Here is a 15,672-nt window from a genome sequence, read left to right on the forward strand (position 1 = left end):
TAGGCGACAACACTCTTGGTCTTTTCGTACAGGATATCAAGGAACACGATTTTCGTCAGGTAGTCACGACGAGGAACTTTTCAGGGTTGAAGCGAGTGTGGTCGGTCGGGAAATCTTTTTATCGATAGATAGACGATCCAGCTGCGAAAATAGAGTTGGCAGCCGCTGCTCCCCATTCATTTTCCTCGTAAGGCGGCGTCGGCCAAAGGGAGTTTACATGCTCGTTGTCGTTGCGTTTCTTGGTAATATTCAAAGGTTGAGCTGGCGTTGCATTGAATTGCACACCATTTCTTTTTGCGGATGGCGATGGTGTCAAGTATGCACCTTGAAGGGTAGGGTTGCTCGATATGTGTGGTAGTGACTGTCGATGGTAATCCTTTTGTGCCAGAACCTGTCGTTGTGGCTGTTCTTTTGTATTCGTGTTTTGGTCTAGGCGTCTCACGGCCCGGTTGGCCGACCTCAGAGCTTCATCCAGCAGTTCGTCGGCCTCCTCAGGCGTCTCGTATTGATTGGCTTGAACGGGAGGACGCCGTGCCCGAGTCGTCAAATTGGTTGCATTTGGTGTGGGGTTTTCGCTGGACCGTCGACCTTCTGAACGAGGCACGGAGTGAGTCCTCTTCAAGGATCCTTGGTTGTTCTTGCTGTTCGAATGGCTCCTCGAGGCCGCTTCTGCCTCTTCACGATCCAGACTATACCTCACATTTTGTAGGATCTTGTCAAGATCCGAAAAGTCTTGGTTGGTCTCAGGGATGACACTATCGACCATGAGAGAGGACCTATTTGACCATGGTACATTCGCGGCATTCGCTTCAACATCATCACCACTTGGTGATGCCAAGCCATGTCTGCCAGAGAAGCGTCTCGCTCGCTTCCGTAAATGCGAGAAGAAGCTCTCCTTCTGGCCGCTAGGTGGTGAGACCAAGCCACTGTTGGCATTTAATGCGCGCTCGGCTTCTTGTCGGTGAATATCCGCGTAGTGGTTGCCATGGGAATTAAGCGACAGCTGCCTGCCAATCTTCTTCGACTTCTCCTCCGTTGCCTTGGAACTAGGCTTCGATTCTGTTTGAGAAGTAAAGGCGGAACTTGCTTGGGCGGTAACAGCATTCGGCAGGGGCGAAATGGGTCGAATGGAAGGTAAAATGGGCATTGGTGCTGCCCCGATAGGATTTGTGCCATTGGTCCACGTTGCACGCTTGTTCGCCTGGGGTCGGAGTCTGCTGACCACACTCTCAGGCTCTTGTTGTTGTACCACTTTGGACTCAGGGTTATGTTGAGGAACAGCAGGGGCGCTCTCCCGTGCGATGAGTGATCTCCGGAACCAGGAAGGTTTGGACGTGATGGTAGGTGTTTCGGCAGTATCCTTGGACCTGAAACTGAGATCTGAGTGTTTCCGGCCCAGTAGCCTTGAGGATGACTTGGGTCTGAGCGGGTCAACAGCATCTGTAAAGAAATCATGCTCCATGGCTTGTCTTGAAGTTGGCCGGTTTTTGGGATCCCACATCAGGCACCAAGTTACAAAGTTGCTAAACGCCAAAGGCCACTGGGGAGGCTGAAGGATCGTCTCCATAGCATGAGGGGCCATCTGTAACAGTCAGCAGAACGAACGAGCAACATGGCTGATGTTACGACTTACTTTGGGGAACGAGAAGCCTAGCTTTTGGGCCAACTTTGTGCCCTCTCTCCATTCACCGCCCCCGACACGGGTGCCAGACTTGGTGTACCAATTGCCAGGGCTACCCATGATTTCACATACCCGCCAGACTTGGTCGACTTCATTGCCTCCGGGGAAGAGGGGCTTCAGGGTTGCGATCTCAACTGCCATAGCACCAATAGCCCAAATATCGACAGGAGCGGAATACTCTCCCGCCCGTAGAAGGACCTCGGGAGCTCTGTACCATCTCGTGGAGACATAGGTAGTGTATGGTGATCTTGAATGCGTCTCTCGAGCTAGACCAAAATCTGCGATCTTGATGGAATATGTCGGCGGGGTGGATGGAGGCGTGACAAGGGAAGAGTATCTGCTGAATGAGGACTGAGAATCGTGAGGGGCGGAAGAAGAGACGAGAATGTTTTCCGGTTTGATGTCACGGTGGAAGAAGTGGTGACAGTGGATGTGCTCGAGGCCCGAAAGGATCTGGTAAAGGATACTTTTCACACTTCGGGCATCCAGACACTTGTGGTCGCGGGCTTTCATCAATTGATAAAGATTACCATCCATGTATTCCATACAGATATGGAGCTTTTTGCTGTACGGGTCGAGGAAGATGTCCAGAGCAGGGACGAGGTGAGCATGTGTTGGCAGGGTTCGGAGGAAGATGACCTCTCGGAGTTCCAGGCACGGTGAAAAAGACTCAAACGTCTTCTTCATCGTCTTGATCGCAACCTAGGGGGGGTGTTAGCGGATATACACCCTACCCAGATCTCCCTCACTTACCATCGTATTGCGCCGAGCAACATTGGCACCGTTTGCCCTTACTCTGGCAAGATGTACGCTTCCAAAACTGCCATCTCCGATCTCCTTGATCACCTCGAACCTGTCCTCCAAGGCGACCATGCTGAAGGAGGAAGCCCTTTGATTATAGTCGATAATAGCCATGGCCTCGGTCCGGATATGGTCTTTCCAACGTCTTACGATCAACTTGTCTGATCCACAATAGAAATATCAACCAAAAAGTCTCGACCAGGTTGCCGGAGGCCCTGTTTGAGGGATCGTTGAGGCCTCACAACGTCATTTGTGTGTACATTCGTCGTCGAATGCTCGTATGTTTCTCCCAGGCTGCGTGACAGTCGTGGTGGTGCGGTTGGTCGAACGTTCGTCAGGTCAAGGTCGACAGGTCTGTAGCGAGCGTGAGTTGATGGAATAGGGAGGGTAAATGACAAGTCGGGTAGAGCTTCGAGAAATGATGCTGAGGATATTACAGGATCCAACAAGTCGACAACGCTCCAGGTAGCTAAGGGAAGCTAATTCGGGAGGAGTGGTTGTCGGAAGCAGACCCGCAAGGGGTCGTGCTGGGAAAGTGGATAGACAAGTCCTCCCCTTTCTTCACTGGCACCGAGCAGTTCGGGTTCAAGGCTGCGGCGTGTGAGGACGGTAGTGTAGTGGGTAAGGTGACAGATGTTTTCGGTTATGTTGATGGGAGTGCTCGGACAATTTGCTGGTAGATGGGAGGCGCGTTCCTGCTTGTATCGGATTGGCAAGGGGTGTCCTCCGTAGGGGAGATGTGTGAGAAAGGTAGCGGAAGTGGCAGGGCCGGCGCGCCACAATCGACTTAATCACCTCTAGGCTCACTAGGCTGAACTGCGGAGGGTCTGCGAATTGCGCTGACGCAGGATCTGAAGTTTCTTGGAGACTGTAGTCTTGACCGAATGTCTTGTGCTGCTGTTCTGGCGAAGACGGTGAGGGCTGGTGGTGACTTGCAAGAGAAGGAAATTAAGTCAACTGCGGCTGTTCAGAATGTGCGCGACGAGTGTCAGAGGCCAGTCGGGACAACAGTGATGGATGTCAGCAAAGCACCCTTGCAACACACATTACACGCAAGCAAGCAAAGCAGAGCAACTCGTAAACAGCAAGCCGGTGGTACTCGTAGTTGGTTGGGACACACTCTCTGCGGGGCCTGTAGGAAGGGAGGAGGGCATCTGAGGGAAGGGAGAGTGGCCCGGCTAAGTGAGGCTCACTGGAGCTGGTGTGCTGTACAGTACCGCCTACAGCCCTATGTGCAAGTGCGTGCAGGTGCCCGGAGCCACGCCGCCCCGGGAAGCCAGACGCCTGAAAAGAGCTCACTAATAGGCCAAGCTGCAGACATGGACTGCCACTGGGGATACCTGATTCTCAATAATAGCGCCACTGGGCCGCTACTGGCCTCCGTACAATTCAAAAACCAGCTCTACAACACAGAACAAGACTGGTAGCCTGTTGGGCCACCACAGAACTAGTGAGTCCCTTTGCAATTCCGTCCCGTCAGCGTGGCCCGTCCTGCACGCCAGAAACCTTCAACTCCAGCACCAGAAGCTGCGGAAGACGGGTGTGTCTGCTAGTCCGCCGCTCTAGCACTCATTTTTGGCAATTCGCGCTCCGGCAACCGCCACTAGACCACCCGGGGCACAAAAATACTACTGTACAGGAACTCCGTCCTTGCAGTACAAGAATCCGCATCTCACCGCCCAGCTGGGCTCGCCGATCGCAAGTGCGGTGAGCCCGGGTACCTGCGAGGAATTCCATGTGTTGGCTGTCGAGACATTTCGCCAGAAAATGACAGAACACCGCTTTTGCAATTTCTCAAAGTTAGGCGAGCAGTGAAGGTCAACAACACCCCAGGCCGTGATCGAGGGCAGAAACACTCCTGTCTCATTCGCGGGCAGTTGAGCACTGTGATGGTCACTTCCTGTCACATTGCCAGAGAACGACCTCCTTACTGGCTCTGCGAGGTGAAAGACAGCTAAACGAGCAGTCATTTCACGGGGAACAGGAACGATAGCAGTAGTTGGCCAACCTATTCGAGCAAATCGCGCCTGCGGCGAATAACCACCGTCCAGGCAGAAAGCCACCAGCCGGTTCCTGGTGCAGACCCTGTTTTGCTGGCCCTCGTCTGATGACCGTTTCGCGTTGGACACACTAGCCACCAACTGGTATGTTACGTGGCTACTGGAACATCGACTACAACCTTGATCTCTTCTGGTCAGAACGTAACGTCTTTCAAGGCCGCATCAATATGGATACCACTCTGTTGATATCGTGACAAGAGCGCCCGAGAGGGCCGAGTGTCCCCAAAGAGAGCATTGTAGCTGTACCTGAGCATTGCGATCATCATGAAGCGATCGACATCACAGTTGGGCAGCCGGCATTCGCCCCTTGAACTAAAATCATCATGACGACTGCACTTGTTCCTGGTTCAGGCCCCAAACACGCGATGCCAAATGCAGGTTTAGCCCAGTGGCATTGCTTTCCGTCCTTGCTTTTACCTGTCGCGGCAACCAGGACGATGGGTCGGGGCGCTGCTGGTGCCGGCCAACGGTGCAGTTTGTAGCTGATCAAATCTCCAATCCGCCTTGGATTGGCTCGAACCTCGCCCGCCGTAGGGAGCTGTGATCTGGATTGTGTGTGGAGTTGTTTGCTTACCGTTTCCGCCTGGCTATAATGCGGCATGCTGTGACACTGACGACACCTCCCCCTGTACTTGGAATCCACAGGCCATGCTTCTGGATGTTTGGAAGCCGCGGCCTCTTCCATGGGAGAAATTATAAAGGAGTCTGGAAGGAGATTGCTCGTGCAATCACTGAAATGCGTCACGGCACCTGACCCTTGGACGAGGTTTGATCTGGTTGGTGCTTTCACCCGTACAGGATGTTCCAAAATCACGAAATGCAACGCGCAGGGGGGGGGTTTTGAATAAGAGAAGCCCTTGTCTTGCACTCCAAAGACTACGCCCATGTGTTTGCCCCAAATTTCCTGTCTGCGATCAAGCTTCCAGGGCTGAATATCCACCAATATCCTTCGAGAGTGACCAGATCTTGTGTTATGTGAAGCAAGATGCAGGGATTGCGATCGCTGTGCGACCACCCTGCAAAGTGCATCCGCTGCATCGTTCCGTACATACAGATTCGCCTACAGGTACTCGTAGGCGACAGGCGACAGGCTATCGCACAGCAAACAGGGCATGTCATTTACAGAGAAAAACGCTACGAAATGCTCTGCCAAGAAAATCTGGCGATCAGATCTGAGGTACAGGTACTTTGTAGGTCTCCTAGTGCATGTCTCTAGATCTCCGTTCACTTCAGCAACAGCACTCTGTGCGAGATTTCAGCAATAGATAGCCTGGATCCCATCTCGACAGTATCCCAACAATGATATCGACTTGAGGCCTATGCAATCCTGGAGGTCGGCATTGCCGGGTTCTCACTCAAGCCACCCCGCCCCCGCCTGGCAGCCTTGCGAAAGTGTGAAAGTGATACTGGAATCCGCCAGGGCCAGCCTATCTTGATTCTTTTCTCTGGAACAAGACTTGAAGCTTGAGGGAGCTCTACTGAAGGTCTGTTGCGATAGAGCTTGCCACAGGCTTTGGTTCAACTTGACTTAACCTCTCGCCTGGACTTTCTTTGCTCTGGCCTGAGGCATCTCTAGACAACGATTCAATCCACCAGCTATATCTGAAAGCTTCAAAGGTTCGCGGCTTCAATAGATCTCTTCATCTCACAAGCATACTCGGTCCCACTCACAGCAACTTGTTCTTTGAGTGCCTTCCTTGCCAGATGCCTCGCAAACAAACGCCTCATTGGCAAAGGACGCAAGACTCGTAAGTTTCCTCTTTCTTTCACTCTTTCACTCACTTTGCTCTTTACTCTTTACTCTTCACTCTTTCGCCCTTTCACCGCTGCTAGCCTGCGCTTTCCAACCAGTGCCCTTCTTCTACTTCTACTTCATCTTCTTCTCTCTCAACCGCTGTCTTTCTTCTCCTCAACCACTATCCTTCTTCTGTCTCGACGAGCGTCATCTTCTCTCTTGACCACTGTCTGCCAACCACCATCCTTCTCATCTTGCGACCATTACCTTTCTTCCGCCTCAACCACTGTCCTTCTTCTCTGTCAGCTTGGCCACTATTCTCCCTCTCCTGCATTGTCACGACTTCCAAATCCAAAGTCAACATGGCTCTCAATGCTGATCAATCTAGCCTTAACAACGTGGATGTTGGTAACATGTATGTCCTTCTCTCCGACCTATGGCTGCGCCCGCTTACTTACACTTGTACAGTATTGAATGTGCCAACTGTTCGAGGAAACTCTTTCGTTCAAGATTTTCAAACAACCAATTCAAAAAATTCCAATCAGAAGTCCTCCATGCTCGTCGGGGCGGGCCCCCAGCAAAGCTACCAAGATGCCATGAGTGCACCGCAGGGAATGTGATGGAGTTGAAATGCACGTCATGTGGCTATACAAAAGCAATTGACTTCTTCTCTGGACAGCAGCGGAGAAACCCCGATGAAGCTGTGAGTGACAAGCCACGTCTAATGTAAGGAAATGCTGACAAACCCAGAAATGTATCAATTGTCAACAGGAAATCCAAGACCGCCTCCCTGGCCTCAAAGAGTCTGCTGAAGAGGAGCAGATTCGTTTGGAATTGAGAGCAAACCGTCTCGATCCGCTGAGTGGGATGTCATCGATTGGGTCCTCTCTTCCCAGTGCTACTGGATCCATTGCCCCTTCCCAAGGAGGCTATCAAAAGTCACTCACAACAGACGGTCGAGTCAGGGTCCCGCGTCAAGCACAATCAGAATGGGGTGATAGTCAACTTTCTCGAGGATCTTCCTCGTCTGCGGGTAGCGAGTTTCCAGGTCGATGGGCAAACTCCACCTCAGAGTATCCGGCGGTCATCAGCAATAGAGGCTTCGACAGGGTCGGAGCATATAAGCCTCCTGTTTCGGAACGGGCTAGACATCAACTCGACCGCGAGCAGATCCAAAAAGCTCAAGCAGAGCTTGGAACACAAGAGGAGTCAGACGCCGACGAAGATTGGGAGCTTTGAAGAAGGCTAATTCAACACGATACTTAACGACAGTGGAAGTCTTCAGCATCACTCGTCTATCTCATGTAATCTCTGTCTCCGCAACAACTCCGATATCAACCAGGTGACTGTCATGTATTGCAAGTCGAAGGAATGAGAAAGGGGCCACACAGACCGTGGCTGCTAATGGTGTGAACAGAGTTTGGCTCAAGAGTAGCTGGGTTTTCCTTAGGGGGAGTTCTGGGACATGGAAGTAGGCCGAAGCACACAATGGAACTGCACAGCCTAAATTACTGGAGCCTGTATCCGCGAAGATAGAAACCAGACTATCTAATGGATGTTATCGAAGAGCATACTGGTGTGACTTGAGCTCTTCCATTTTGTACACCCATCCTTCGTATGATCAGGATTTCGCCTTATGTTGTTGCCCGCACTCTGGAACAACGCCTTGTGAGTGTGCACGACACTCAGCTTGATGTCAAATGCCTCATTAGCGGGACCTTGTGACGGCCTCAATCGAAAAGGAGGTCAAGTGAATTGTGACCGGTCTGCAACATTGCGAATGGAGCGCTGCCGAAGTGAAGCGTCGACCAGCAAAAAGAGGCGCAAAGGACTCGGCCAAGTGGGTTGAGCGCGGCAGTTCGAAGGCCAACACAGCCACTAACTACTGGCGCACTCGGCAAGGACAAATGTTGAGTGGAAGTTCGTCGAGAATCAAGGTATATCCTGGTTCATGCGCACACCGAGCTCAAATACTCACATGAGCGCCCTCCAATCCAAGGCTCTCGCTCGAACTCAAGAGGGAGCGGGTGCAACACGAGGATTATTTCTGGAAGCTTTAGGCATTCTCCAGCAGTTCGCAGCACTAAACGACAAGCCGTCGCTAGGTTACATGGAGACCCCCCTGCCGTGGCTATGGCACTTGCATCTCAGTGGCACGCATATACATTCTGGTGGTTGTAGATGCAGCCCGGGTTGGCGTGGCCGGGCACCGTAGTCTGTAGGACCATCCGTCAGGACCACGCAACCAACTTTGAAGTATGTGGGTTGTACAATGACGTCGGAGACCTTGTTGCCTTTTTAAATCATCGAAGAGTGGTAAGACGGTCGTGGAGTCCATTAGCACAGTGTTGCCTCGAGAAGCTCAACCACGAGATCGCTGACCTGTGTCGAAACAATCCACCACATCCATCATTGGCTTTGCGTCCCTCCAGGCGAAGTGTGGACTTTCGTAACGGGGAGGGGATCCCAGAAAGTTGCCGTTCACAGCATCCTGCGTAGAGTGGTGGTGGTCAGGCGTGGACAGACCAACAAATTCAAGATTTTGGGCAATGGGCGCTTGGTTTGGTGAGGAATGCGAGGCTCATTAGCTGATAGTTGGAAACTGGAACTTGTTGTTACCATCCAAAGGGACCGTACAGTGCGCACAGACGGGACCCGAGGAACAGACGTCGCCGATGAGGCTTCTCCCGTGCGTCTGGCCCGCACCGGCCATGCTGATCAGTGATCAGTCGCTGTAATTATGGTACAAACGAGTACGAGTGTTTGGAGGCCACTAACAACTACTGGAGTTAGTTGCTCGTAGCCATCATCCGCAAATTCGACCACACCGGTCATGATCTAGACTAAGAGACGACAATGACGAAACGGCCCTCTCTCTCTTTAGCCTCCTCCCGCCCATGCCACCGAAACCCTGCTGAAGCGTCGCGATCTTCCATGCCTCCCTCGTCTTCTGTACGGTATCAGTTCGTCTCGCAACCTCGCCCATCCTACTAGGACTACATACACTCTTACGACCCATCCGAGACATTTGCGTCTAGAGCTCTCGTCCTCATCCTCCTCGCAAATTGCAGCCAGCGGGCACTCAGCAATACAACCTTCTCACCCGAATCTTGTAGCGACGCAGTGACCTGCCACGCTCGAATAGTAGCAGTCTGAGCGACAATGGTGCTCGAGGCACCTCCATCCAGCCATGAGCAATTCCATATCAAGTGACGGCAGAAGCACAAGGCCACGAGGGTTTTCTAATCCTTCACTCGACTCCCACCACGTCGAAGCCGCGAAATACCATCAGGCTCAACAACCTATCAACGATGCCATCACTTCTGCCTTTGACAATGCAGGCGCAGCTTCGGCTGCATCTATCTCCCCAGAGCTACTGCAGCAGATTACTTCACAGATTACTACGAATGTCCTCCAACACTTGAAGGCTATCAACCTGTCTACCACCGTCCCTCCAGCAGCAGTACCAGGACCGACCTCCCAGACGGATGCAGCCTCGTCGGCAGCAGGATCTCCTCCCCTGAACCGAGCTACGGTCTACACTCCTCCCACACCACATCGCACCTCGGAAGACGCAGGGATGAGTGGCGCTTCTCCTGAATTTCCTCCACCCCCTCCACCGCCGCCACAGCCACCACAGTCCAAGGAGCCAGCCTTACAGGGTAGCTCTTCTCCCGTCGAGAATAGATCAATCTCACCTTTCAGTCAAGCGAGTCATCAGTCACACAGCGATGATAACCAAGAACGAAAGAGTCGGCCGAAGGGCCCCAAGAGAGTCGATACTAGTGGGGACGCTACCACCCTGGAACGTGTCTGGGGCACCTTGTTCGATGAGCAAGGTCGGGCCACTGCTCGGCTTGGACAATTCCTTCGTGGAATCGCTGTTCATCTGATCGAAAATTATGAGCCCAAGAACAGCCTCGTCATCACCCCAACCAAGATGCAGAAGTACTACGAGTCAACCAGACTCTCTACCGAAATTTATCCCTGGAAAATCGTCTTTGACGACAGGACATCCTCCATTTCTCGAATGTTCAGAGAGATTCAAGCGGAGCACCATCTGATCCAAGAGAAACTGAGCGAAAGACCAGACCTTCCGGGTCTAACACCACGAGGTTTCGAAACATGGGCGACTATACTTCTCAAAGCCCATCCAGACCAGGAATTCGAAAGATTGGCGAAGACGGCGCTGGACATGCCCATTAGCAACCCAGATGACAAAAAAGAGCGATTTCCTAAAGAGCTCTCAAGGCGCCTTTTCCCAGACCATCCTGACACGGAGACAGCGAACAGGTTACAGAAAGCTATGGCTACACACTGCAACGTCAACTTGGCCTCTCGACAGGGCAGCGCAGCAGGTGCGACAGATTCTAATACCAAAACTCCTCATCAGGCTCAGGCTGGTGATGATACACAAAAGGCACACCCGAGCCCGGCGCTGGAAAAACAGGAACCGCTGCCAAGTGCATCTCACCCCAGCCCAGCATTGTCCCACGCCAGTCAGGAACAACGGCCTCCGCGACAGCCTTACGTGAGCGATGCCTCTGACATTGGGGATAGCCCAGTAGAAAACACTGAAGACATCCCTACACCTCAGCCCATCGAGCGCGAACGCAAGCCATATGTCGCAGCCCCAGGGGGAGGAAAGACATACGAAAGTGTTTCAAGACCCAGCGAAGCCACAGAAACGAAAGCATCACCGGGACCTCCACCGCCGGAGGTTACGATAGCAACTTCGAACTCTGTTCCGACCACGAACCGTTACAGTGACAATCCAAGGTCGAGTGTGCCTGCCGTAGCTATCCATCAGAAGCCTCCACCTCCACCTCCACCTATGGATACAGAAACACCTCGGCATTACCGGTCGAATGGCACATATCATCAACGGGAACAACCCAGGCCCGGTCGCCATCGTTCTCCTTCCATGGGTAAGGAAAGTGGATCTGCTCCATACGTACGAAAACCTGAGGCCGACTCAGCGTATGCTTCGTCACGTCACTCGTACAGCGGAAATGACCCATACGAAGATGCCAGACGGTACAAGGAGTATGAGGCGCAGCGGGAGCGATTGGCCAATGATCGATATGACGCTGCCAGGATGGCTGCATATGACCCTAGGGAGCGTGAGAGAGCAAGACCTAGAGAAAACAGGCCTCGAATGCAATCTCTTTCCGGATACGATGGACGCCCTCCACCACCACAATACTCAAGCTCAGTTCCCTTGACTGATGAGGAATACTATCGAGACCCACGGCACGGAGGTGGTGCTCCCTCGTATAACACTCCTTTGTCCATTAGCACTGGATTTCAACCACCTCCACATCCATCGACGGCCAGAGATCCCAACTCCATTCCGAGAGATCCTCCTTCGTATGGGCCTTACCCGTCATCGGCAGGATATCCACCCAGCAGCTATCGAGAAATGCGGTGAGCCCGCTGACAGCCAGATCAAGGACCAAGCGATCTTTCCTACGGCCGGAATATCAATGGAAGTCGTCGCCAAAAGAATGACTTGCGGACAACATGTACAACAATATTTGGAAGATATGAGGGATGCTATGACCATCCCTGCAGCACCGTGTTTAGCAGAACTTTTCACCTACTTACTTGGACTCATGAATTTTCCCTTTGTTCGATATCCCATGTGCAAGCGATGACTGTATGTTTTGTTGGTGTCCCGGCGATTGGCTCCATTGAGAGAAGCGGAAGTAAGGTGTACGCTAGATGTTTTCTTGTCTGGGTAGTTTTTCAGTTTGAGTCTCCAAGTTCAAAGAAGATGATTTTTTCCCCCCAGATTGTGATATATATTGGGAGTGTGTGAGGTGAGATTTGAAGTTGGAAGCCGCTAAGACTGGCGTGTATAAATCAATCCTGCAGCCTATCTCTTGTTTTGTTTCTTGTGTCTGTTTCATTTCTTTGCTTGTTATTATTATCATTATCATTATCATTATCATTATCATTATTGCTATTCAATCTGCCAAAGAGAAATTGTATCACTATTCTGTAGGTACGACTTAGGACCGGTCACGTTTCCCAAGTACAGTTAACATTGATAATCATTCCGAGGGTCCTTTCCTCTCTCTCTTTTGGGTTTTTTTTTTGCTGTTTTTTTTGCTGTTTTTTTTGTTGTTTTTTTTGTTGTTAAACAGATAACAAGGTTTCCCGTTGTGGTGGTGGCGATGGGTGCCGTGCCCCTGGACGTCGTTTCACAGTGTCGTGTGGCCATCGGCCTTGAAGACAATTCCTCGTCCGGCGGTAACCTTCTTCCTTGACCAAGGCCTCGCCTGCCACAACACCACCACCACCACCCACACATCTTCATCGCACTCCCAGCACGCGCCCGTCCTTCGTACCTCTTTCGCAACGCGAATCCTCTCCCTCCCCTTTTGAACGGGGTGTGGCAAAGGAGACCAGACGGCGCGCTGACAGGGGGGGGACATACAGTGTCTTTGTCTCGTGACAATGCACAGTTTCGAACCTGGGCCGAGTGGGCACATCCCAAAAACTCCCGATGTTGATTGATACTGACAAGCTTAAATCATTCAAGCCGCCTTTTCTCGGGCCGCGTTTTCAAGGGAGGAGGATTTGAAAGAAATTCAGACATCTTCGATCCTGTGCGTCGATGACATGTTTATCGCACACAACAACAGATCTGATTCGCGGTGATACTTGATCATATGAGGCTGGTGCCGGGCGCATTGCGCAAAAGGGGATCCGTCAACGGCGAGGAATGACAATTTGACATACAGCGAGCGCCCGTGACGCCTGGCAATGGAAGACGATCCCCTTATGTCGTTTGGCCCAGTTACATCCAGGTCAAAGTGTCCTCTCGATTATCCACAGGCGAACAATTTTCGGATAACGTCCAGCTTTCTTTCAGTGGAGAGGCTGGGCCGCGTCCAGACTTAAGTAGTGATGTCGTCTACAGTCTCCATACGTCTAGCCATATTATCGTATCGACTCGAGCACTCATGGAGCGAGCACGGCTGGTCCCAACCCGGTACTGGGTACTGTGCACTTGGTACTAGGTATCGTGTACGAGGCACTCCGGACCCAACCTGGACTCTACGGCCTTTTTGCAGCTCTTGGTACCGTTCCAGTAACGCTCTTCAACGCCCAAAAGAAAGAGACTGGCTGCGCGAGTGACGGGTCGGTAAGTCCGAATCTGGTCGTCTTCGGGTTTGGGAAGCATGGTCAACAACTCAAACTCTGCGGCCGTGCTTGGCTTGTACCTCACGAAATTGTAGCATACCCGGTTTTCGGCGCTGGCCCAGCTTCGAATGGCGATCTCTCGTGTCATGTAGTCGTAGTTGCGCGCGAAGGTGTTCCAGAGAGCCGGGCGCTTGGAGCCCGGGCGGGGGAAGTACGGATCGTTCTCGAAGAAGGCGTCGATGCACGAGTCCGTACGCTGGATTTCGGACGCCGAAGGCGCTCGCACACTTCCGGTGCTGTCGACCATGGGCTGTCGACTCGCGTCGCCAGCCCCGCGGGGTGCATGGAGAGGTCGGCATTGATCAAAGTCCAACACCCAGATTTGCGAGCCGTCAGGCTCATCCCGTGCTCCGCCGAGCACGAATTCGATGCCGCGGCCGTCGAGATCGGCTTGAGAGTGTATTACCGCCAGAGCACGACCGAAGTGGCCGGCGATTTTGAGCGTGTTGACATCCAGGGCTTCCAACTGGTCTATGTGCAGGGAAAAGTTCCCGATGTTGAAAGCTCGCGAATGAATGGACTCGCCGCCCAGGTAGATCCGTACAAGGCAGTCTTTTGCTTCCGTGGAGGCCGCTATACTTGGCCAGGTCTCGGGGTCGTGGCAGTATATACGTATAATGTCCTCAAGGACGCCTGCGGGTACTGCAGGAATACGTTCGGCTTGGATCATGTCAGCTCGGCATTGCATCTTTTTGTCTGGGAAGAGGAGCTGGAGACCGTCATCCCAGTCGCTGGATGGGGCAGAGATGAAAGCACCGTCGCGCGGCACTTGGACGTTGACGAAGAACGAGGATATGTTGTTCCATTTCATCATCGCCTCGAAGACGCCGTGATGCATGTGATGCTCGCGTTGTACGGCGTCAGAGTCGATGCTGGGGTTGAGCTCGCGTTTAAGGATGGTGTTCTGATCCGGATGCGCATAGACTGCGCCGAATCCGCCCTGTGCAATTTTTCGGAGCTGTGTAAGAGGCTGTATGTGTCGGGGAAGCTGGTTCGGGGGATAGGTCACCCATATAGGATGATGACGGAGGAGAAACGCTTTCTTGAGCTTACAAGCGGTCCATCGAGGCTGCCACTGGCGTCTGCGTCGCTCGAATTCCTCGACTATGGCGGATAGAAGCTGGAAGAAGTCGAGGGAGTTAGGTGTATCAGTATCTGCAACACGCTCGGACGAGTCGGACTCGGATTCAACTCGATCTCGAGTTGCCGTTGGTGAGGACATGCTTGCTGTTGCCCTGCTGTTGCCCTGCTGTGCGCGAAGTCTCGAATCGTTATAAATCATGTATTTGAGCTGGCCCTGTTGAGTCTTTGAGACAACATTTGGACCAAAAGTGCGATCCAGCAGAGATACATAATTATGAGCGATTCGAAGGGCCCCCCTCCATCCTCTCAACATCATGCTCTTGCTTTTGCTAAGCTGTCCTAATTTGCACGCTGAGACCTGTGTATCTCTTGGTTCTGGGACTCATCTGCGAAGGTTGACGATACAAGGGGGGAATCACTCTGGCCATGTCTTGAACTTACTTGGCTTTGTGGATGCTGAGAGAGAAGATATTTGCACTCACCACTGTTCTCGTTCACAATGTTCCTTGTCTTTCTTGGGATTCTGGGAGTCTGTTCCCATCTTGCAGGGCGGAGTGCCGTAATAAGAGACGATTCGCAGGCGGCAGAACTCCATCCAAAGCCCTGAACATGGTTTTGATATCCTGGTTTACAGGCTGTTGAGGCTGTGCCGTATGCCTGCATGGTCGAAACCTAGAGAGGAGGATGCTCTTGGCCAGAGTATGTCACCTAGATAAGCATTTCCTTTTCGAGGTTGAGGTGTAGACCCCAGCCTGCAAACTCACCTTAGCTAAAAGCTTCTGCGAGCTTATCGTGGTTCTGAAGAGGCCCAGAATCGAGATACGCTGTTCCTGTACGAGGTCTTGTGCTCGCACTAACAACTGGATGGGTCTAGGGGCAGGACACCGGGCTGCGGTCTCGCCGTTAATCGGGGACCCCAACATCCTCGCGATGCACGACTTTGGATGGCCGAGTTGATCATCTCAGCGAGAGGGAGCGATGGGCGTCTACCGATTGGACGATGGCGACGGCGATGGTGGTGGTGGAGGGTGTTGGTGGTCGATGCTTATACCGCAAGCCACTCGCTTCCGCACATGCCGCGGCGCGCATTCTTTCCACCT

General features: G+C 52.5%; 4 protein-coding genes across 4 annotated transcripts; 2 read left to right on the plus strand and 2 right to left on the minus strand.

The window, feature by feature from the left end:
* Nucleotides 1–118: 118 nt before the first annotated feature.
* Nucleotides 119–2,596, minus strand: PV08_06856 (uncharacterized protein; the record flags this gene model as incomplete). The annotated part of the gene is made up of 3 exons (XM_016381189.1): nucleotides 119–1,582; nucleotides 1,634–2,383; nucleotides 2,435–2,596. The coding sequence occupies 3 exons, from the start codon at nucleotides 2,594–2,596 to the stop codon at nucleotides 119–121; spliced, it is 2,376 nt and encodes a 791-aa protein (XP_016234291.1).
* A 4,043-nt stretch (nucleotides 2,597–6,639) lies between these two features.
* Nucleotides 6,640–7,516, plus strand: PV08_06857 (uncharacterized protein; the record flags this gene model as incomplete). The annotated part of the gene is made up of 3 exons (XM_016381190.1): nucleotides 6,640–6,692; nucleotides 6,746–6,980; nucleotides 7,028–7,516. 3 exons carry the CDS (start codon nucleotides 6,640–6,642, stop codon nucleotides 7,514–7,516), a joined length of 777 nt encoding a protein of 258 aa, XP_016234292.1.
* Nucleotides 7,517–9,467: 1,951 nt separating this feature from the next.
* On the plus strand, nucleotides 9,468–11,708 carry PV08_06858 (uncharacterized protein; the record flags this gene model as incomplete). The annotated part of the gene is made up of 1 exon (XM_016381191.1): nucleotides 9,468–11,708. The coding sequence occupies one exon, from the start codon at nucleotides 9,468–9,470 to the stop codon at nucleotides 11,706–11,708; it is 2,241 nt and encodes a 746-aa protein (XP_016234293.1).
* A 1,593-nt stretch (nucleotides 11,709–13,301) lies between these two features.
* On the minus strand, nucleotides 13,302–14,711 carry PV08_06859 (uncharacterized protein; the record flags this gene model as incomplete). The annotated part of the gene is made up of 1 exon (XM_016381192.1): nucleotides 13,302–14,711. One exon carries the CDS (start codon nucleotides 14,709–14,711, stop codon nucleotides 13,302–13,304), a length of 1,410 nt encoding a protein of 469 aa, XP_016234294.1.
* Nucleotides 14,712–15,672: the final 961 nt, after the last annotated feature.

This window comes from Exophiala spinifera (genome assembly GCF_000836115.1).
Source record: "Exophiala spinifera strain CBS 89968 unplaced genomic scaffold supercont1.5, whole genome shotgun sequence".
Classification (NCBI taxonomy): Eukaryota; Fungi; Ascomycota; class Eurotiomycetes; order Chaetothyriales; family Herpotrichiellaceae; genus Exophiala; species Exophiala spinifera.